We start from the raw sequence: 22800 nt of genomic DNA on the forward strand, positions 1-22800 counted from the left end.
GGAAGAGAGATGGACTCTGTCTTTCCCTGACGCAGAATATATAAGAACCCCCTAAAACTTCCTCATAGTGGAGGAAGAAGAGATAGGATTCATAGTAAATGGGAAGCCCTCACACCCCCCTTCCTCCACCCACCCCCACTACCTGCTCAGCAACTGCTCCATTTGCTTTTTCTGCATCCGTGAGGACTGGACCTCTGACCCTGGCGCTCTTACTAACCGGCTTTTGGTGCAGCATGTCTACTTTGGGCAGTCATGGGCCGGCTGTGGATCCTTCACCACCCCAGTGTACACGCAGGCCTTGCAAGGGCAAGGAGTGCAACAGGCAGATAAGTTTTGCTTCTCTGAACCCCCACAATCTCTGTGTGAAGTGTAGGGGCAATGTTTGTGCTCTTGACAACAGGTGTGAGGAGTGTCAGAAGTGGGACAATGAGACGCTGCTAAAGGCTTGTAAACACCAACGTCAACTGGAAGCTAAACGCAAGTCTTACAACAAGAAGCGTTCTTCTGCATTACACTCGTCATGCTCTTCTCCCGGGTTTGTGGATTCCGAGGTAGGAGGTGAAGTTCTAGATGATTCTGTGATTTCGTCACCTTCCAGCATGGACCCAGGGCCGTCAGCCTCTCAGGTAGGGCCTCCTGCCCAGGATTACCATACACATATGTCTCATATGCTGAATATGATGTCTCAGTTCACTAACTTTCTTGGTATGGCTGGTGTTAACAAGCCTACCACCCTCAGAGAGGTTGTTAAAGAGGTAGTTGAGAAGGCAGTTCCTAACTATCTTTCGGTTGCAGCTCCCTCACTGGTGACTGCGGTCACGTCCGGTGCCCCACCCACCCCCGGCGACAGAGAGCTCACGCTTGTGAGACAAGTCGGGTTGGTCGGTGAGGGACGGTCGTCAGTGGGTTATACAGGACTTCCCCCATTCCCCTAGTGCTGAATGCTTGGGATTTCAGGGTTCAGGTAGCTACCATGACGGTGTTCCTGTACAGGTTACAACTGACATCTCACTGGGTGGTAAGTTTCGTGCGAATGACAGCCGTCTGGGAGACGATATCGCATCTTCTCTTGCCAAGAAAGCTAAGAGAGTGGCTAAGGATCTTACAGGACGAATTAAGCGCTCACGAGCTGAGTGCTCATCTAGTGACAGAGGTGTCGTTGCGAGTCTGGTCCATGTTACCACGCAACCTCACCCGCCCCGTTGCGACGGCGGACAGGCTTCAGCCACACCACCAGCACGGGAGAGATCAGCTGAGGTGGCAGTGGTCCAAGTTACCCACGCTCCTCACTGTTCAGTAGACGGGCAAGCTTCAGCCGACTGTCATATGGATTCCTGCCATAACATACCATCAGTGCCCACCCATTCCACCCTTCCAGCCTTCCTCCTGCCAATCGCTTGGATGATGATCCAGAACCCTTGCATCAGACTTGCGACCCTCGGCACGCCACCCATGAAGACATATACCAAACATCTGAAGAGGAGGAACAACACATGGTGAGTGAGCCCTCAGACTTCTTAGAGCTGGCAAACTTTATCTATAACCAGTTTGGTGAGACCAAAGGTGTTCGTGAGACACGACATGACCGCGCACCTGGGCCGGGACAGGAAGACTTTGTGTTACCGCAAGAGAGGGACACCTTCATACCCTTTCGCTGGTCACGCCCCTTGACGAATTCAGCCCACCTCGTGGATCAGTGGGTTGCTGATCGCTTGCACGGTGGCAACACAGCTGCCCTACCTTATACACGCAGGCCAAAGAGAAAGTGGTACGTGGTCAGTGATGAAAGGGTGCTGTGGTTGACCCTTCCCTCGCTCACTTCCTGCCCAGAAATGCGTCAGATATCCGCCCTAACATGTCTGCCACCGACTTACTCCACTTAGAGGAAGCAGTACATGGCATAAGAGAAGTGCAGAACTTCCAGTTCTGGATGTTTGGGGCAGTCTCAAGACTGGTTAAACTGGGAGATTCTGTACCTAATAAGGATACCTTGATGGCACAAGCAGTCTCTAGCATGCAACAGGCTATGCAGACTGCTTCGAAAGAGACCACTACAGTTTTGGCTAACCTATTGACCTTCAGGAGACAAGCTGTGTTGAGGAATCTCCTCTCTTCATTCTCCATTTCAGATAAATGTATCCTCATGCAGTCACCAGTAGACTTGGCTTTCCTGTTTGAGGAGGACAAGGTGACCCAGGCTAGGAAGAATGCTGATGCCTTCTCTACCAAACTCTATCACGAAGTTGCCACTGCAGCACTCAAGAAGAGGCCTCAGCAGGTTGAGTCACCTCTGGTCAGACTTCTGGCGACTAAACCCTCTACGTCTGGGTACAGGCAACTACGAAGGCAGGCCTATCCTTTTAAGAAGCCAGAACGTCCTGTCTTGTCTTCTCATCCACACAAGGACCGTAATTATTCGGCCCAAGGCAAGAAGGGTTTTCGAAAGTAGGAGCCTCTTCCCTTGACCTCTCAGGTAGTGGCATGCCTTTCACAGAGTTGGGAAAATTGGCAAGAGAAGGGAGCCGAACCATGGGTAGTGGATGTCCTCAGAGATGGTTACCACATCCCCTTTGTCAGTCAACCTCCGTTTTCAAGGTTCCCAATACAATTTGGGAGTTATTCTCCCAACTCGGTGAAAGGCAAGTCTTCGTGGTGCCCAAACTTACAGATGGGTTTCGCCCCATTATCGATCTCCCCACCCTCAACCAGTACATCCGCAAAACCAGATTTTGGATGGAGACAAGTGCATTGGTGATGTCGGCCATCCGAAAGGAGGACTGGATGCTGTCAGTTGGCCTGCGGGATGCCTACCTTCAGATTCCCATCCATCAGGGGAGCAGGAAGTACCTTTGATTCACCTGGTGGGGGCAAGTTTTCCAGTTCAGAACTCTCTGCTTTGGACTGTCGACTGCACCTCAGGTCTTCACGAAAGTGATGGGCTCTGGTTTCAGCAGATTTACATCAACAAGGGATTCATTTGATCCCCTACTTAGACGACTGGTTACTTCTCTCTGCCACCAGTCAGGGAGTAATGAGGTCAAGGGAAATGCTCCTAGATTTGTGCAACACTCAATATCTGGATAAATTGGGAGAAGTCAGATCTTGAACCCAAACAGGTCATAACCTTTTTAGGAATGGACATCCATTCAACGATTTTGAAGGTTTTCCCAGCACAAAGACGGATTCTCAATTTGCTGGAGTCTATACGAGATTTCAAGACTCAGCCAAAACCCTCAGCACTAGCATGGCTAGTACTTCTTGGCCACCTCGCGTTGCTATCCCACCTAGTTCCAGGAGGACGACGCAGGATGAGGAGCCTCCAGTTTCAGTTTGCCAATCACTGGGACAGGAAGGACAGCAGCTCCCATCAGGTACCTACGTCTCGGGAGGTTCTAGACGACCTTCAGTGGTGGTCAGACTCTGCGAACTTGCTTCAAGTTCTGTTCACGGATGCTTCATTAGAAGGCTGGGGAGCATCTATTCTGGATGACGAGGCATGTGGCGTTTGGTCACCTCCCGAACAACAAGAGCACATAACTCTCCTGGAGCTGAGAATGATACATCTTGGGCTTCAGGCATTCGAGGATGTATTGCAAGGACGAACGGTAGCAGTCCTATCAGACAACACCACAGCTGTGTCGTACGTCAAGAAAGCAGGAGGGACACTGTCAGCCAAGCTCAACCACAAAGCCCAACTGACTTTGCAGTGGGCAGAGGACAATGCAGTGACCCTTCTTACTCAGTTCGTGAAAGGGAAGAACAACGTGGTAGCGGACTGCCTCAGCAGGAGGAACCAGGTCATTTCCACAGAATGGATGCTGCATCAGTAGGTGTGTGACAACCTTTGGAGACTCTGGGGTTGTCCGATGGTGGACCTGTTCGCCACACGTATGAATTACAGGCTAGCCAATTTCGTCTCACCATTTCCCGACCCGATGGCGATAGCAACGATGCCTTTCTCTTTCCTTGGGAACACAAGGAACTGATAAACAAGCTTCGCAGCTCAGAGGGAGTCAAGCTTATACTAGTGGCCCCATTCTGGCATCAGAGGGAATGGTTTACGGATCTAGTGGAACTCTCCATCGACACGCCAAGGAAGCTCCCCATCAGGAAGGACCTGCTATGTGAACCTCACTTCCACAGGTTTCACCACGATCTCTACGTGCTGCAGCTAGTAGGGTGGAGACTATCGAGCGACTTCTCCGGTACAGAGGATATTCCAGGAGAGTGGCAAAGGCTAGACGACCTTCCACTACTTTGAATTACCAACATATGTGGAAGAGGTTTCGGCAATGGTATCACAACATGGGCCGTTCAGTCTCCTGCCCCTCCAGCCAGAAGCTCGCAGACTTTCTCCTGTACTTACACAAGTCTTGTCACCTTTCTATCTCAGCTATTAAAGGCTATAAAACCATGCTGAATAGTGTTTTCTCTCTAAAGGGCTTCAACTTGACAGAGGACCCAGTTTTGAAGAACCTTATTAAATCCTTTGAAACACAAGTTCCAAAAAGGGTAGCAAGACCACCACCATGGAACCTGGATGTAGTGCTAAAGGCACTGTCGCTGGTTCCCTTCGAACCTCTCAGAGCCTCTTTGTTCAGAGATCTTACGAAGAAGACTCTTTTCCTTGTCTTGCTAGCTTCGGCTAAGAGGGTTGGTGAGTTACAAGCCTTGTCATACAAGCTTACTCAGCAAGGCAAAGACATCATCCTGTCTTATCTTCCAGAATTTGTCGCAAAGACAGAAACTTCCAACAACCCTCTTCCTAGGGAATTCAGAATAAAAATTTTGGCAGTGGCCATGTGCCCTGATGATGAAGAACGCCTTCTGTGCCCAGTTCGGGCTCTGCTTATCTTTAAGGAAAGGATGGGGAACGTGGCAAGAAGACCTAGAAACCTCTTTGACCTCTTTGTCTCTCCTGCAGACAAATCCAAACCACTTTCAAAGATTGCTTTGGCCTATCTCCTGAGAGAAACTATTCTGCAGGCCCACCGCTCACTGCCCGAGAACCTACTGATGCCTCTGAGAGTGAGAGCACATGATATTTGAGGGATTGCCACCTCCCTTAATTTATGGAGGAATAACTCAGTGGAGGCTGTTCTCAATGCAGCTTCCTGGAGGACACCTTCCGTCTTTGCAAAACATTATCTTCACGACGCCGAGCGTTCAGATGGGGACACCTTTTCTCTCGGCCTGATAGTCGCAGCAGGTGGCATTGTGACATGAGCACTATCTTAAGGTGGCATGCTATGCCTCGCTATGCTTCACCAGAGCCTTGTGGGAGAGAGCACACTGCCTTAGCTGTGCTTTGCTCCTCTTCCTTTGCTCTAAGTCTGGATGTAAGTACTGAGGCAATTGTTTTTTTTTGGGGGGGGTCTCGGTTATACATGCACCCACCAACTTTTAATGTGGAAATCTTCCTAGTCATGTGAAACAGGGGTGTGCAACAAATGATTCTTCAAGTATAAAAAATATTTTTGCACACTTACCTGTTTCACATGACACATACCCACCCTCCTCCCCTCTGCATGTTCCGTACGCAGAAAGCAATGGAGTGGTTGCTGAGCAGGTAGTGGGGGTGGGTGGAGGAAGGGGGGTGTGAGGGCTTCCCATTTCCTATGAACCCTACCTCCTCTTCCTTCACTATGAGAAAATTTTAGGGGGTTCTTATATATTCTGCGTCAGGGAAAGAGAGAGTCCACCTCTCTTCCTAGTCATGTGAAACAGGTAAGTGTGCAAAAATATTTTTTATACTTGAAAAATAATTTTCCAATATCCTTCACACACTGCCTCATCCTGATCTTCTTTACATGACCTCTTGTCCTTCCATCTTCTTTTATCACCAGCACCAGGTCTTCCTTGTCTATCTTTTCAATGCTATTGACTATCTTGTACATTGTTATTAGGTCTCCCTGTTCTCTTTTATTTTGTAAGGTTGGTAGTCCCATTCCCTTCAACCGTTCTTCATAGGTTAGGTCCTTTAGTTCCAGCACCATCTTTGTAGCAATCTTCTGTATCTGTTCTAATCTTCTGATATCCTATTTAGAGCTCAGAGACCACAACACAGCTGCACATTCCAGCTTTGGATGTATCATGCTTGTGATGATTTTTTCATCATATCTTTGTCCATGAATTGAAATGCCACTCTTACATTAGTCAACATTTTATATGATATATATGTGTGTGTGTGTGTGTGTGTGTGTACCTTTCTTACTGATTATCTATCATCCAACAGGTGGCTCATACCTCTGATAAGGCTAGGTCAGCAGCGACCTCTGTGTGAGGAAGATTTATTTGGTCATCGGGATGAGGATGACAGTCGTTTGTTGGGTGATGCCCTTCAAAGGTGAGTTGTGTCAACTATAATTTACTTCACTCAAAACTACATACACAAATAAATTTTTTTTTTTACCATGAAATATCATAACTTTTTATTGTTGTTCTCAAATAAGAAATGCCTTACAGGGAATGGGAGAAAGAGTGCCAGGAAAGCAAGACAAATAAGAGGCAGCCAAAATTTTACAAGGCGGTCTTAAAGTGTTTCAGACATTCCATCTTCACATCAAGTGTTGTTGCAGGCATTCAGGAATTTTTTATAATGTAGGTATTATGATATTTTTTATCATCAAGATATATGCATTTGGGTATTGGGATGCCTAAGCTGTCTCCATCACAACTGCTTCTCTTCATTATCCAACCATTATCTCATCTTGTTTTCCTCATTATGTATTCTCTCACTTCCATTGCTTTCCTTATTTCTACCAACCACTTCATGAGCATTATAGATGTAGAACTGGGCACATCCCAGTGAGGTCCACCAACTATTGTCAAGATCAATGATATTGTAACCACAAAACACCATGAGTATTGAGTGTCAGTCATACTGTCAAGGCATTCATTGGTGGGAGAGAGAAGTAAGAGGGTTTTAAAAAAGGTAAAGGGGTGCCTCCCACCAATGAATGCTTCAAGTGAAGCTCACTGTTGCAGTGTTTCATTATTACAATCACACCAGCCTTGACAGTGGTGGGTGGATCTTATGGAAATGTAGAATAATGATGAAGTTGATGAAATGCAAATTAGGGATGAAGGCTTGCAAGAAGCAAAGTTCATGCTACAAGAACATAGGTTTGGAGGTAAGAGAACTCCATTTTTCCTTATATTATTTGGTAACCATAACCATTCAAATATTTGAAAAGAGGGGAAAAATTGTGTGAAATATTCTTTTTATAATATTATGAATTAGGAAATTATTATGGAATGGAATGCAAAATGCCATTTTATTAGAATAAAAGAAAAGACAAATCTTAAATAATGATTCTTTAAGTTGTAATAAATTTGAATGTTTATTCTTGACATAATCCCTAGTTTCTCTAGAAATCACTGATGTCTGTTGTGGGCAGTAGAAAATTCCTTAGTGTGGTTGACCCGCGTTGACTCAGACTAATAGGGGAAAGGTTGGTCCGACAAATGTGAATGTCCAACTTAACCAATGCCTGTCTCCCTCTACATAAAAAAAGAGAAAAAGCAGGCAGTTCAACTCACTTTAAGGGGGCAGTGCAGGATTTATTTAGTTTTTAGGGATTAAAGATTTTGGGATTACTATTGTCTCTTCAAAACCTTCAGACTCTAAATTACCAGACAGTGTAGTTTATCTTTTGATGATTAAATATCCCTCCCACCATGCAGGAAGCTAATCTTAAATGTCTTGTGCAGTTGTGTCATAGCGTGACTCAAGCCCTACATAATACATGGCCAGGCGTCAAGAGGGGAGGTGTTTCATTTAGCTCTCTACTTTTTCACTTCACAATCTTCTATCTGATCGCCAGTTTGACTTCCGTCAAGGTTGCTCTACTGGTAATCTTCTAGTTTTCCTTACTGAGTCTTAGTCATCCTCTTTTAGAGATTTGGGTGAAATTTTTGCTGTTGCATGAGACACATAAAAAGCTTTTGATAGTCTGACAAAGTTTTTATTTTAAAACTGCCCTCTTATGGTTTCTATCCTTCCTTCTCTTTGCAACTTTATCTCAAGTTTCCTTTCTGATTGTTGTATTGCAGCTGTGGTAGACAGCCACTCTTCTTCTCCTAAATCTATTAACAGTGGTGTTGCTCAAGGTGCTGTCCTATCACTCACTCTTTCTATTATTCATTAATGACCCTCTTAACCAAACTTGCCCTATCCACTCCTACGCTGATAATTCCACCTTACACCTTTCCACATTCTTTAAACACTTTAAACACTTTATTATATTTGTCTGTAATACACTTATAAGTTTATGGTACAATAAATTTGGAAAACAAACAGCCCCTTTTTTAAGCTCAAGCTTTTTGGGCACACTTAATATCTACTAAATACTGTAATACTTAACTAAGCTAAAACTAAAAACCTAACTGAAGATAATGCAAAAAATAGTATTGGAAAAACAAAGGACTTGGGGATAACTGACATTAAGAGAACAGGAAGGAAATGGAAGAAAAAAAATTTTTTTACATGAAAAATGGAATCTGAATCGTAAATAACGATATATATGTTTTTGTGAATAATTAAACAGACAAAAATGCTAGAGGATATAAACTATTCAGAGACTTCCAACGCTTCAGGAAGTCAACAGATCATGCAGGGATGCCATAGAATGCCTGACTTCTGATCTTTCTAAGATTTCTGATTGGGGCAGAGAAAACCTAGTAGTTTTCAATGCCTCAAAAACTCAATTCCTCCATCTATCAACTTGACACAACCTTTGAGACAACTATCTCCTCTTCTTCAATGACACTCAACTGTCTCCCTCTTCCGCACTGAATGTCTTCGGTCTGTCCTTTGCTCATATTGCTCATAATCTTAACTGGAAACTTCACATATCATCTCTTGCTAAAACAGCTATGAAGTTTAGGTGTTCTGCAGCAGTTTTCTCACCCCTCCAACTGCTAACTCTGTACAAGGGCCTTATCTGTCATTGTATGGAGTACTTTTTGCATATTTGGGGGGATTTCCTCTCTTACAGTTTTATTAGATAGGGTGGAATCAAAAGCTTTTCATCTCATCAACTCCCCTCCTCTGACTGACTTTTCAGCCTTGTTCTTACCACGAAAATGTTGAATTGAGGATTGCACAGTTTCCTCATTTGCAGGAGAACTTATAAACGACATGTGACTTTTGAGTCATCTCCTTCGTTTGCTCAAGGCTGTTTCATAGTAAAAGCTGGCTTGTTTTCTTATTTTTGTAGAGAATCTGAAATTTAATTTTCTTCTCATCATCAGTTGGCTTAACATTCCTGTGTACTATGTTCATTATTCTTTCTTCCTCTTTGTACTTGGTGGAAAAGAATGCCCTGTAGTAAATTATAATATCCATCTTGTTTTCTTCGGGAGTGTTGCTGGGGTTGTACCAACGGTCTATGATCTTGTTAGTAGAGCGCATGATGTCTCCTTCGTTGAAGCCGTTATTCACAAGTATTTGCGTGAACCGTTCAATTTCTTGGTGTACATATTTCCAGGTGCTGCAGTGTGTGAGCGCTCTTCTTATATATGCATTGACTGTGGAGTCCTTGTACCTCTGGGGGCACTCACTTTTTCCATTCAGGCAGTGTCCTGAGTTGGTAGTTTTGACTTAAACTTCAGTGTTGAAGGAATTTTTCTCTTGCCTAACTAGAAGGAAGGGCATGGAGTTGTTAATGCTATTTTTGATGGTGAATTTCAGGCCAGATTCTTCTTGAAGGTGGCATCTGAGTTGCTCAACCTCAGTTTTGTCTTCAGCTTGAATAAAGATGTCATCGATGTAGCGGCATTATATGCTGGGTTTCTTGTGCATGCTAAAAAATTTCCTCTTCTGTTGATCCCATGAAGAAGTTTGCTAGTAGTACGGTGAACCCATTGCTACACCGTTAATCTGGCAGTATTTATTTCCTTGGGGGCATGTAAAAGGTGCCTCTTTGGTACAGATCTCAAGCAATTCTCGCAAAATATCTTCCTTGATGTCGAGTGGCAATGTGGAGTTGTTGTGGTAGATGCAGTTTATAATACAGTTGATAGTTTGCTCAACAGGGACATTTGTAAATAGGGTTTTCATGTCGAGTGATGCAACCTTTCCATTCGCTTCTCTGGTGCGGAGAATATCCAAAAAATCCGAAGTTGATTGTAGGCTGTATGTTGCAGGTACATAGGGAGTGAGGATGCTGCAGAATCTTTTGGTGAGATTGTATGTAGATGTCGGAATCTGTGATATGCTAGGGTGTAGTTTATTGCCAGGTTTGTGGGGTCTTGATGTTACTGTAACAGTAGCCCATACGGTATTCACTGGAGAGCTTCTTGAATTTCATGTTCTTGCTGCTAGTGTTGTTCTTCATGATATATATATATATATATATATATATATATATATATATATATATATATATATATATATATATATATATATATATATATATATACACAGGCAACCCCCCCTTAACGAAGGTTCACACAACGAAATTTTGCTACAACGAAGGTTTAATTTTACTACCATCTGGTTGTTTAATGAACACCAAACTCGCTTTAACAAAATTTTATCCAGGTAATTTTTTCCAAGTTTGAAAGCCTCGCCGTATCGCACAAGCCGGCAGGCTTTTGAATACACCAGTGCCTCTCGTGGACAAAACGCGCACCACTCACTCCCCTAGTTCAAAACAATAACAGCGTCAGCAGCAGCTTGTCTTCCCTCGCTCTACATGCCACCAAAACGCCCTGCAATGTTGCCTAGCGTTGCTAAGAAGACCAGGAAGTCTCTTACTCTCGAAGTGAAGCTGGATATTATTCACAGACACGAGAGGCGAGAAAACTAATAGCATTGCTTCCCGCTATGGCTTGACTCCATCTACTGTCTACTATTTTCAAGTCAGCAGACTATATTAAGAAGGCTGGTGAGATCATATCTTCCTTGCAAGCTAAAAGAACCACCTGAACTCATGACTGCAATGGATAAAGTGGAAATGTGGTACATAAGTTTTGTATGCGGTACAATGATGCCCTTTGTTTACATTCCACAGGTTGCCAGCTAGCGTATTTCCCGCTCCACTCTCCTTCCCTTCATAAATTTAAGATCATCAACATTATAAAGTTACTTAATACATACATTAGTGTACATTATAATGACTTAATCTTAAATTAAACTGCTTAAATGTTTAACTTCATAATTTTTACTTTCGTTAAACCTTTTATTGTACTGTGATGCACTCGTGCTTTGTTTGCCCTCAATGGAAGCTCAAGTCAGGGGTTAAACTTGTTATAATTGGTTCGTTTAACGAAAATTCGCTTAATGAAGGGTTTTTTAGGAACGTAAGCCCTTTGTTAAGTGGGGGCTGCCTGTATATATATAAGTCTCTTACTCTCGAAGTGAAGCTCGACCCTCGAAACAACGGACCTCCCATCAACGGATTTCGGAAACTACGGACAAATTCTGGAGTCTGGTTTAATCTACGGACGAATATTAAAATGCGCGTGGTTGTCCGTTCCCGGCAAATTATTGTCCGGTAGGTGGCGGGTTGGTCGTGTCATCAGCTGTTGGCCGCCATGTTTAATCTTCAGTCCGTGCATTTTCAACTGACAGTGAACATTGTCCAGTACTTACCACGGCTTTTTTATGCATTTGTACCCTTCCCATGAGTGCTTGAATGATTTCTTAATGATTACACAGTATTTTACGTACATTTTATACAGTTTTTTTACGTACTTTTGCAAAGCGGATTTTTACAACTTATGGACAGGGTTGTGCACGTATTTGTCCATTGTTTCGAGGGTCGAGTGTATATATACATATATATATATATATATATATATATATATATATATATATATATATATATATATATTTATTTATTATTATTATTATTAATATTGTATATTTATTTATTTATTTTTTCAGAATTGGGCAACCATTGGTTCTTCTGGAATTAATTCGCTATTTTTCTGGAAAAGAAGGCTATACGAATATCCATGGTTGGATCTATTCCTCTGGCATTGGAATTCTATCTCTTATTTATGTTTTCACACATTATTTTTATAACTGGATAACTAACATACAGGGGATGCAAATGAAGATAGCATGCAGTACACTTGTCTACAGAAAGGTATGATTTTTAACGAATTATATTTTTCATTATGTGTACATATACTGATGTGCAACAAAGATAAAAGAGAAAAGGCTGGTGTTTATAAGTGGGCGTTATCACGGTAAATTATTGCTATAAATAATTACGATAACGATGTCTGGTTATCAGTTCTCTGATGATTATTTTTCCCTTGTTATTGATTTATCGGTATTGACATTACTTTCAAACTAGTGATAATTGGTATTTTTTGGAAATGGAATTTTTTTTTATTTATATCAATGTTGTCATTGATAGTATTGAATTTTTTTATTTGTCAACTTACCGTATTTAATGGTTCATAAGACGTACACACCTTTTCCTCCAAAAACAAGTCTCAGGAAGTGACCCAGTGTCCCATGAGGCCAAGGTTTAGTATTGAGACACTGGTTGGTGGCAACAGAGGCTCAAAAGTCAATCCCCAGACATCTTAATTGTAAACAAAGCGATGATAGGTACTACACCACAAAACAACTCTTTCTTTCAAGGTACAAATATATAGTAGGTCACATTTACTAGTAATTCACATAGTGACACCAGTCAGGAAAAAATTGCCAAGTGACCCTGCACCAAGCATTGTATGAACCAAAACAAACTTGGTCGGTGATGGTGATCTTGATCTTGACACAAGGAAACATCACTGTTCTTTATTGTGATGCCACTACTCATTGAAGTAAGACACTCTTTCATACAATTAAAATTAGACCTGTCTTTTAACATTCTTACCTTGCATACATGTAAAAATAATGATAGAAAAATTATGATTACTAGCCTAGTAATTTCTGACTCTCACAGTCACTGCCAAAGCCATATGCCAGATATATGTTTACATCTCACAAGTCACAGCAGGATTGATGTGTAGCCTACTAGCAAAGATCATAGTTTTTAAGTGCAAAATATTGGGATCTAATAATGATCTAAATGCATGCGAGTCTTCAAATATCAGGTGAAATCCTTCACTTAATATTCAGAGCTTAAATCTGCGCATTTATTTATTTTTTCTCATTTCAACATCTGCCAAAAGTGAGGTGCATCTTATGAGCCCATGCATCTTTTGAACCATCAAATCCTGTACATATATTGGTGATCTGGCGATAAATTTACAGGTAGTTATCAATTGCCAGTTATCGTTGATAAGGTTATCATTATTGAACTATCAGCTGTCGTGATGTTTTATCGTAATTGCGCCCAACTATGCTAATGTTGAATCTTATATAGTTAATCAGTTATGAAATTAGGAGTGAAGTTAAGGTAAATGTCCTATCCTATGATAAGGACAAAATATTTAGAACGAAATATTTAATGTTTTCATGCAATATTTTATTTTTACCTGTGTATTTGTCAATCAGTGTAGATGAAAATTCATCTTTTCAATCACTGGTTATTATATTTTGAGGGTATAACTAAGGTCTGTACAGTCGGCGCCTCTTGACGTGATCGCGCGCTAAACAATATACACATTATGATTTCGATTGAAAGAAATGGTCAAACTACGAGACAGAATGAAACACAAATTGTTGTGGATACTTATTAACTTATCTTTTATTTACTAATGGGGTATCCTTTTCGTTTTTTCACTTCCTTCAAACGACTAGGGAGAGAATCCGCGACCTTCATCGCCATTTCTCGTGGTATGCTGTTCCAAGCTTGACGAAGTGCTCTCTCTAATTTTGGCAGTGTGGAGGTATCTTCGTTTCTCAGCTTTCCCTTCACGATAGCCCAGAGGTTCTCAATGGGTGATATGTCTGGACTGTTGGCCAGCCAGTCAGAAATGCACTCTACCTCACTTGCAGCAAGCCATTCCTTGACGGTGTGTGCAGTGTTGCATGGGTGCCGTCCTGCTGCAGCACCTCAGCACCAGTCGCTGCAAAACAGTCAGCCAGATGAATGTCTGAAAGACTGCGGTAGACGTTCTTGGTGACTGACTGGCCTTTAGGGAAGACATGCAGCTCAGCCATGTCCCCATATGAGAATGCACCCCACATCATAAGGGTGGGAGGGTGTTTAGTAGACTTGGCGGTAAACTTTGGATGGTATGGGTCTGATCCTTTCCGACGCCACACCATCTTGCCTTTTGTGTCACTGACTCTGAATGCTGATTCATCAGTCCACAAGACTCTCCTCCACTCATCTACAGTCCATGTGCTGTATTTACGTGCAAATGCCAGCCTCTTTTTTCGTTGTGCCTCAGAAACAAAAGGCTTGTTGCGAGCACGATATTTCTTAAATTCTAATTTTTTTCTAGATATTTTTCTGTATCATTCTTACACTGACTTCCTGGAGAAGTGCTAGATTCTGTTCCTTAATCTGTCGTGCTGTAAGGGTGGGATTTGCATCCAACTGGCGGCCTATGTGAGTCAGAGTTCTGTCACTAATCTTAGGTTGCCATCCCCCACCATGTTTGTGGTAGGGAATCTCACGGTCTCCAGATGCCTTAAGTTTTAACACGAGGCGGCGGACTGCCACTGGGTTAACACCTGTTTCAAGATTAATTTCCTTGTTTTTTTTTACCTAATCTATAGGCCTTAATCACTTCCACAATACCATATTCACTTGTGTAAACTTTGGACATTGTGGTAAACTTTCAGCAACACAATTTGCATTTGCAACACAGGGTCGCAGACGGGGTAGTGGTGGCGGCACGTAAGAGAAGGCACGCGTCCTTATTAGTCAACCGTATTCAAAACTAACTGCTACTGTGGCCTAAAGTGATGGGTGTGAAGTCGATCAAGTTGCCATGTAGTCATTTTGCCCTCGAGCGGTTTCTTGGGGTGCTGCAGTGAAGAAATGACAAATACGCAAATTTGCCGCGCGCTCGCAGCCGCGATCACGTCGAGAGGCGCCGACTGTATATTTGTATGTGAGAACAGTAATGGTAGTGGGTATGAGTACAACTGCTTTTATTTAAAATTCCTGTTGGTTGTCCTCATAAAGCTCCATTCCCAAATGTTTAAGATGTCCAATTTGTACTTATTGTTGATCTTTTACTTCAACTTCTCCCGCTTCTGACCTCTAACAGCTTTCATCATCAGTCTTCATAACAAGGATCTGTTCAACACATTGTTTCTTTTTTGCATTTCATATTGCAGATCCTTGCTGCTATCTACAACTGTAACAATATCATCACCTAGTCAAGCATTGGTAGATATTAGTATTCTATAGACTTTACTATGCACTTAGATAATTTTTGAAAATCTGCTTGTCATTTTCATATTATATAATCAATCTAATCTAATTTGATTGCTGTAAATTGGTGTAGTTTACCATCTTTCCACATACAGTTTTGACTTAATTTAATTTAAAAAATAAGTTAAGGGAATTTTTTTTTTTTTTTTTTTTTTTTTTATAAACAAAATGAATGGTACTCATGCAAGATAGACTTAGTTTGCTGTAGAAAGTGTGTGTTCATTTTTAGAGTCAGACTTATGTTGGAACTGCTGATTACTGATTGTGATTACAATGTAAACAAACAATCATTCACCAGATCTTTACTAAACTGTAATTCATGATGACATATAATTATGTTATGTATGTATTAATCTGAGTGTCCATCAGATGCTGCGAGTGAGCACAGGGGCAGCAAACAAGATACCTGTTGGACAGATGGTGAACATGTTCTCCAATGATATAGGCTATTTTGAATCATGTTCTTTTTACTTATGTTATGCTTGGATTGCACCAATTCAGGTAAATCTTTGAATATTCTTACGTAATCACTTGTTTACTTGATTCTATATATTGAGAGTTTATTTTATTGTATCATGTTTATCACTGTCATTAAAATGCCTGTAAATTTTCCAGGGAATTATTGCTATGGGGATTTTGATAAGAGAGCTGGGGCCATCCTGCTTACCTGGTTTTTCTTTGGTTATACTTCTGTTCTCAGTACAGAGTAAGTGCACCATCTGTGAAATTAATTCTTTATAACTACATGCTTGTTACTTTAGATTTTGCTATACCCTTCCAGCATCATAAATTTTTATATCACTGCAGTTATGGAAATACACTCTAATATGGTTCTATGTTATTAATTTATAAAAGCTTGCTATGTAGAGTTCAGATAGATGCAAAACATACATAAATTTAAGTCCATCTAAGCATTCATTTCTGGGTCCTGGTGTCATCTGGTCTTTTCATAGATATGTGAGATTTGTAATTGCCCACAGACAGAGTATTGAAAATTTTATGATTATTTTGGCAGCTGTGGATGAAAAATCTTTATTGTCTTTTTTTCTTTCATATATAATTTTGGTCTTAAGAATGTGGCTGTTTGCCATGTGTGTGGTGTTATATTAAAAGTAAGAGAAGTCTTTGGAGTGTAAACTGTAACTGCACTTTTATTGAGACAAGGAAGGAAATAGGGAGAAGGGATCTGGGGAGGATCAGCAGCAGATTTGTAGCACCCCACCCACTCATCCCCTGCATGTATGTACCTCATGGGGATTAAGTAGCTTGGTTATGATGGCAGATGTATACGAGTACTCTCTTCTAATCCATCTTTGTTACATAATTAAAAATTGTACTGTAAACTAGTGCAGCACAGTGGTTGAGTTGTTGGTTCCAGTTTATATAGTTCATTATGAGGATGGTGGGCTTCAGGTTTTTGTAGAGAGTCTTACTCTTTTGTAAGCTACTATTAATACAACACAAACCTAATAGTTTTGTAAGGTACTATTAATACAATACAAACCTACACCCAACACACTCATACTCATCTTGGAATTCATCTTGGAGTAAAGTAAGAAGTGGAGTGCCACAAGAGTCAGTGTTAACCCCCATTGTGTTCCAGGTATATATAAATGACATAAAGAATAGTTATATTAATTTGTTTGCTAATGATACAAAATTGCTAAGAGTAATCAAGACCTGAGAGGATTGTTTGCTGCTGTAGGAAGGTATGGACAAAATTTGTGTGGAGTAAGAAGTGAAAGTTAGAATTCAATGCCAAGAAATATCACATAATGGAATTAGGAAAGAGTAAGAGAAGACCGGTATAGAACTATCTAATGAAAGAGGAACAAATAATGAAGACTAAAGAGGAAAAAAAATCTGGGAGTGGTTGTACAAGAAAATCTGAACCCCAATCATTATATAAAATGTTGACTAATATTAGTGGCATTTCAATTCATGGACAAAGATATGATGAATAAAATTATTATGAGTATGATACATCTAAAGCTGGAATATGCAGCAGTGGTGTGGTCACTGAGCTCTAAAAAAAACATAAGAAGATTAGAACAGATCCAGAAGGTAGCCACAAAGATGGTGCTGGAACTAAGAGACCTAACATATGTTGAAAGGCTGAAGGAAATGAGACTGTCAACCTTACAAGATAGAATAGAACGAGGAGACCTAATAATAATGTATAAAACAGTAAATGGCATTGAAAAGATAGACAAGGAAGACCTGGTGCTGGTGACAGAAGAAACTGGAAAGACGAGAGGACATGTAAAGAAGATTAGGATGAGGCAGTATGTGAATGATATTGGAAAATACAGTTTTCCACATTGAACAGTGGAAAAGTGGAATGCATTGAGTGATAGAGTTGTTACAGCACATAATCTGCATAACTTTAAAGAAAAAATGGAGACATGGAGACAGGACACTATGAACCCTGCTTAAACCTTGTACAATACAACTAGGTGTGCTAGGGCAAAGGAGAAAAGAGATGGAGCATGGAAAAGGTGGAGAAGAAATAGAAATCCAGCAAATAAGGAAAACTTCAAGGCAGTGAGAAATTAATATGTTAAGGTGAGGAAGGAAGAGGAAAAGAACTTTGAAAAGGACATTGTCAAAAAATGTAAGGAACAACCAAAATTGTTCTATAGATTCATAAATGGAAAAATTAGGCAAAAAAGAAACAATAGAAAGGTTAAAAGGAGAGAACGGCATGGTGGAAGACCCAAAAAGTATGGCAGAACTGTTAAGTAATAAGTTCCAGGAGGTCTTTACTAAGGAATCCAAATTTGAAAGGCCACAGAGTAATAGAGAGACAATCTATATGAAAGAGATTAAAGTAACCAAGCTTGAAATAAAAAAGTTAATGAAGGAACTGGATGAAGAGAAGGCAATGGGACCAGATGAAGTCTCAGACAGAATACTTAAAGAATGTAGGGAAGAACTAGCAAGTCCTATATACAACATCATAAAATGCTTAATAGAAAATGGAACAGTACCAGTAGAATGGAAAAGAGCTGAGGTGGTTCCCATATATAAGAGCGAAAGGAAGGAAGAACCTTTAAATTACAGACCGGTATCACTAACTAGTGTAATATGCAAGATGTGTGAAAGAATAATAAAGAAACAATGGATCAAATTCCTTGAAGACAACAAATTAATATCAAATAGCCAATTTGGTTTGAGAAAAAGACGGTCTTGTGTAACTAATTTATTAAATTTCTATTCTAGAATAGTTGATAGAGTACAAGAAAGAGAGGGATGGATTGACTGAATTTATTTGGATTTAAAAAAGGCGTTTGACAAAGTGCCACATGCAAGATTACTATAGAAGTTAGAGGAGAAGGGTTGCTTAAAAGGAAGCACAATTGAGATGGATAGAAAATTATTTGAGGGGGAGAGAAATAAGGACGGTAGTTAAAGATATGAAGTCCAAATGGAGAGTAGTAGAAAGTGGAGTGCCACAGGGGTCAGTATTGGCACCAATACTTTTCCTCATTTATATTAACAACATGCCAGAGGGAGTGAACAGATACATAAATCTGTTTGCAGATGATAGGAAACTGCAGTTATAAAACAAAAAGAGGATTGTGAAATACTGCAAGAAAAGACCTAAATAAAATCTGGGAATGGAGTAAAAAGTGGGAAATGGAATTCAATGTGAACAAAAGCCATGTCATGGAAATGGGAAAGAGTGAAAGACGACCTGTGGGAATCTATAAGATGGGAGATGGAATAGAACTTGAGAAAGTTAAAAAGGAAAAGGACTTAGGAGTGACGATAGAAGAAAACAATCAACTAGTAAGCCATATTGATAGAATTTTTAGAGAAACATATAATTTGGTAAGGAATATTGGAGCAGCATTTCATAAAAAGAAACACATAAAAAGAAACACATAAGGAAATTGGAGAGGCTACAAAAAATAGCTACAAGAATGGTTCCAGAATATGAAGGGATGACATATGAGGAGAGACTAAAGGCTATGGATCTACCAACCCTGGAACAAAGAAGGGAGAGAGGAGACCTGATACAAGTTTATAAATTGATCAACGGAATGGACCAAGTGGATAATGAGAAACTGATCCTGAGAGAAGAATATGACATCCGAAGCACAAGATCGCATAGTAAAAAGCTGAGAAAAGGAAGATGTCTGAGAGATATTAAAAAATATAGTTTCCCACAGAGATGTATTGAGACGTGGAACAGTTTAAATGAAGAAGTATTGTCTGCAAGGAGTGTGCATACTTTTTAAGTAAGATTGGATAAGTGTATATATGGAGACAGGGCCACACGAGCATAAAGCCCAGGCCCTGTAAAACTAGAACTAGGTAAATACAACTAGGTAAATACACACACACACACACACACACACACACACACACACACACACACACACACACACACACACACACACATGTTAAATGAGTTGAGAAAGGAGGCTTTGAAAAAAAATGAAGAGAGGACAGAAGAGGAGAAGAAAGAGTTTTTCTGGAGAATCTTGGATATGAGACTGAGGAAGTGGTTCATAACCCAGAAAAGTACAGTAAGAAAGGACTAAAGAAACTTACGTATGAGCAGAATGTAATGTATTCCAACATAAATGGAGTGATATCGGGGATTTTAGAACTCAACGATTACTTGAGGGACAAGAACCCAGATATTGTGGGTCTTACTGAAACAAAACTGAGAGAGGAGAAGACCTGATGATGGTTGGAGAAGGAAATATAATGTTTGGAAAAGAAATAGAGTAGGTAAGATGGGAGGAGGAGTGATGTTGCTGGTTAAAAAGATATAAAGGTGGATCAAGTGAAAGAAGGTATGGGAAAGGCAGAAGTGCTAAAGATCAGAGCAGAAACTAATGAAGGAAAAAGAGGCACTACATAGTGGTGTACGTACCACCTAAGACAAATGCATGGTCAGTACAGGAATATGAAGAAATGATAAGTGATACAGGAACATGTCTGGAAGAAATGTTGGGTGGCTGTGAACGAACTATAATGATGGGAGATTTTAATTGTAAAGAGGTGTGTTGGGAGGACTGGTCAATGGAAGGATCAGAGACAACATGGGAAATACACTATTGACACTGGCAATGGAAAATGTGTTAACTCAGTGGGTCAAAGAAGATACTAGGTTTGGAGGAGAGGAGCATCGTCAAGACTGGACTTGGTCTTTAGTACAGAGCCAATGGTCATTGAGGAGATGAGGGTGGAGTGCCCTTTAGCAAAGAGTGATCATGCAGTTTTGGAGTTCAAGGTGATAGATGAAGAGAAATCTAGAAGAAATGAAGAATATAAAGTGGGAAGATGGAATTATGCCAAGACAGATTTTGGAAACCTAAAGAAATTCTTTCAAGAGACAAATTGGATGAAATTCAAGAGTGCTAAGGAGCAAATGAAAAGTGGAAGGAATTTATAAAATATACAAAGAAGGTGAGAAAAATTTGTACCAATAAGACAACATAGAGAAGTTGGAAAGCAGGACTGGTTTAACGATAGATGTGAAAAGGCTAGAACAAGAAAAGAGGATGCATGGAAGAGGTGGAGAAGGAAAAGACGGATTAAGCAGTGGAAAGTTACAAAAGAGCAAGAAATGAATATGTGTTGATTAGAAGAGAAGAAAGAAAGAAACAAGAAAAGGATATAATTGATAAATGTAAAGACCAACCAAGGCTTTTTACAGACATGTGAACAACAACATCAAAAATAGAGAAAGTATTGAAAGTTTAGAAGTAAATGGAGTATGCAGTGAAGATCCCAGGAAATGGCAGAGGCTATGAATGGATGCTTTCGGAAGGTATTCACAAAGGAGACTGCTTTTGACAAACCACTGGTAATGGAACAGAAAGGGATTATGAAGGAGTTTCAAGTAACTGTGGAGGAGATCAAGAATATGATGGGGAGTTTAGAAGTGAGAAAAGCTGTGGGACCTGATGGGGTATCAGGATGGATTTTAAGAGAATGCAGGGAGCAACTGGCAGAAAAAGTTTGTGAAGTAATTGATGCCTCATTAAGGGAAGGTGTAGTGCCCCAAGACTGGAAAAGAGCTAACATTGTCCCAATCTATAAATCAGGTAACAAGAGAGACCCATTGAACTATAGACCAGTGTCACTTACAAGTGTGGTAGCTAAGATGTGTGAGAGGGTGGTGAAGAATAGATGGACAGACTTCTTGGAGAAAAATGACATACTTTGTGAGTGTCAATTTGGTTTTAGAAAAGGGCGTTCATGCACGACAAACCTGATATGTTACTATTCGAGGGTGATAGATGTAATACAGGAAAGAGATGGTTGGGCTGATGGAATATATCTGGATTTAAAAAAGGCCTTTGATAAGGTACCACACCGGAGACTGATCTGGAAACTTGAAATGGTAGGAGGAGTGCATGGCAGTTTACTAAAATGGATGGAAGACTTTTGGTAGGAAGAGAAATGAGAACAATAATTAAGGACAGACCATCAGAATGGGGCTTGGTGGAGAGTGGAGTTCCACAGGGATCAGTGTTGGCACCAGTAATGTTTGCGGTCTACATAAATGACATGGTGGATGGGGTGTCCAGTTATGTGAGCCTATTTGCAGACGATGCAAAATTGTTAAGAAAAGTGAGATGTGACAAAGATTGCGAACTACTCCAGGAAGACTTGGACAGAATATGGAAATGGAGCTGTACATGGCAAATGGAGTTCAACACGACAAAATGCAAGAAAATAGAGTTTGGCAAGAGTGAAAGAAGAATCAGGAGTATGTACAAGATAGGAAATGAAGACATAAAACCAGTCATGAAGAAAAAGACCTTGGGGTGACAATTACCAATGACCTATCGCCAGAGAGACATATAAACAAAATAATTGGAGAAGTATTGAACTTATTGAGGAACATAAGAGTGGCGTTCGTATATTTAGATGAAGAAATGATGAAGAAAATAATTACTGCAATGATAAGACCGAGGCTTGAATATGCAACAATACAGTGGGCTCGAACTTAAAGAAACACATAAGGAAACTAGAGAAAGTACAGAGGGCTGCAACAAAAATGGTGCCTGACTTAAGAGATTTGACTTATGAAGACAGACTGAAAAGAATGCAACTTCCGACCCTGGAAAACAGAAGAGAAAGGGGAGACCTGATAGCAATATACAGAGTGATGATTGGCATGGAAAAATGGATAGGGAAGATCTGTGTATGTGGAATGAAAGAATGTCGAGAGGGCATGGGAAAAACTAAAATGGCCACTTATAGGAGAGATGTGAAAAATATAGCTTCCTCATAGAAGGGTGGAAGCATGGAATAGTTTAGACGTGGAAGTGGTCAACGCAAGGAATATTCATGATTTTAAGAAAAAGCTGGACATTAATAGATATGGAGACGGGACAACACGAGCATAGCTCTTTTCCCGTATGTTACAATTAGGTAAATACAATTAGGTAAATACACACACACACACACACACACACACACACACACACACACCAGAGCAATCATCTCTAATTCTACAGTTGCCATTGCC

General features: G+C 40.6%; 1 protein-coding gene across 5 annotated transcripts in view; it reads left to right on the forward strand.

The window, feature by feature from the left end:
• LOC123516005 (ATP-binding cassette sub-family C member 4-like) overlaps nucleotides 1-22800 on the forward strand; it is a 222798-nt gene that overhangs the window by 26638 nt on the left and 173360 nt on the right. For 4 of the 5 annotated variants that reach the window (XM_045274990.1, XM_045274992.1, XM_045274989.1 and 1 more), the window contains 5 exons: nucleotides 6236-6346; nucleotides 6466-6600; nucleotides 11894-12098; nucleotides 15672-15803; nucleotides 15918-16008. In XM_045274990.1, coding sequence (XP_045130925.1) covers nucleotides 12057-12098; nucleotides 15672-15803; nucleotides 15918-16008 — 265 coding nt within the window. In that variant the 5' untranslated portion in view covers nucleotides 6236-6346; nucleotides 6466-6600; nucleotides 11894-12056. The remainder of the gene's footprint in view (nucleotides 1-6235; nucleotides 6347-6465; nucleotides 6601-11893; nucleotides 12099-15671; nucleotides 15804-15917; nucleotides 16009-22800) is intronic. The other variant, XM_045274993.1, reaches the window with a different exon arrangement.

This window comes from Portunus trituberculatus, chromosome 40 (genome assembly GCF_017591435.1).
Source record: "Portunus trituberculatus isolate SZX2019 chromosome 40, ASM1759143v1, whole genome shotgun sequence".
Classification (NCBI taxonomy): Eukaryota; Metazoa; Arthropoda; class Malacostraca; order Decapoda; family Portunidae; genus Portunus; species Portunus trituberculatus.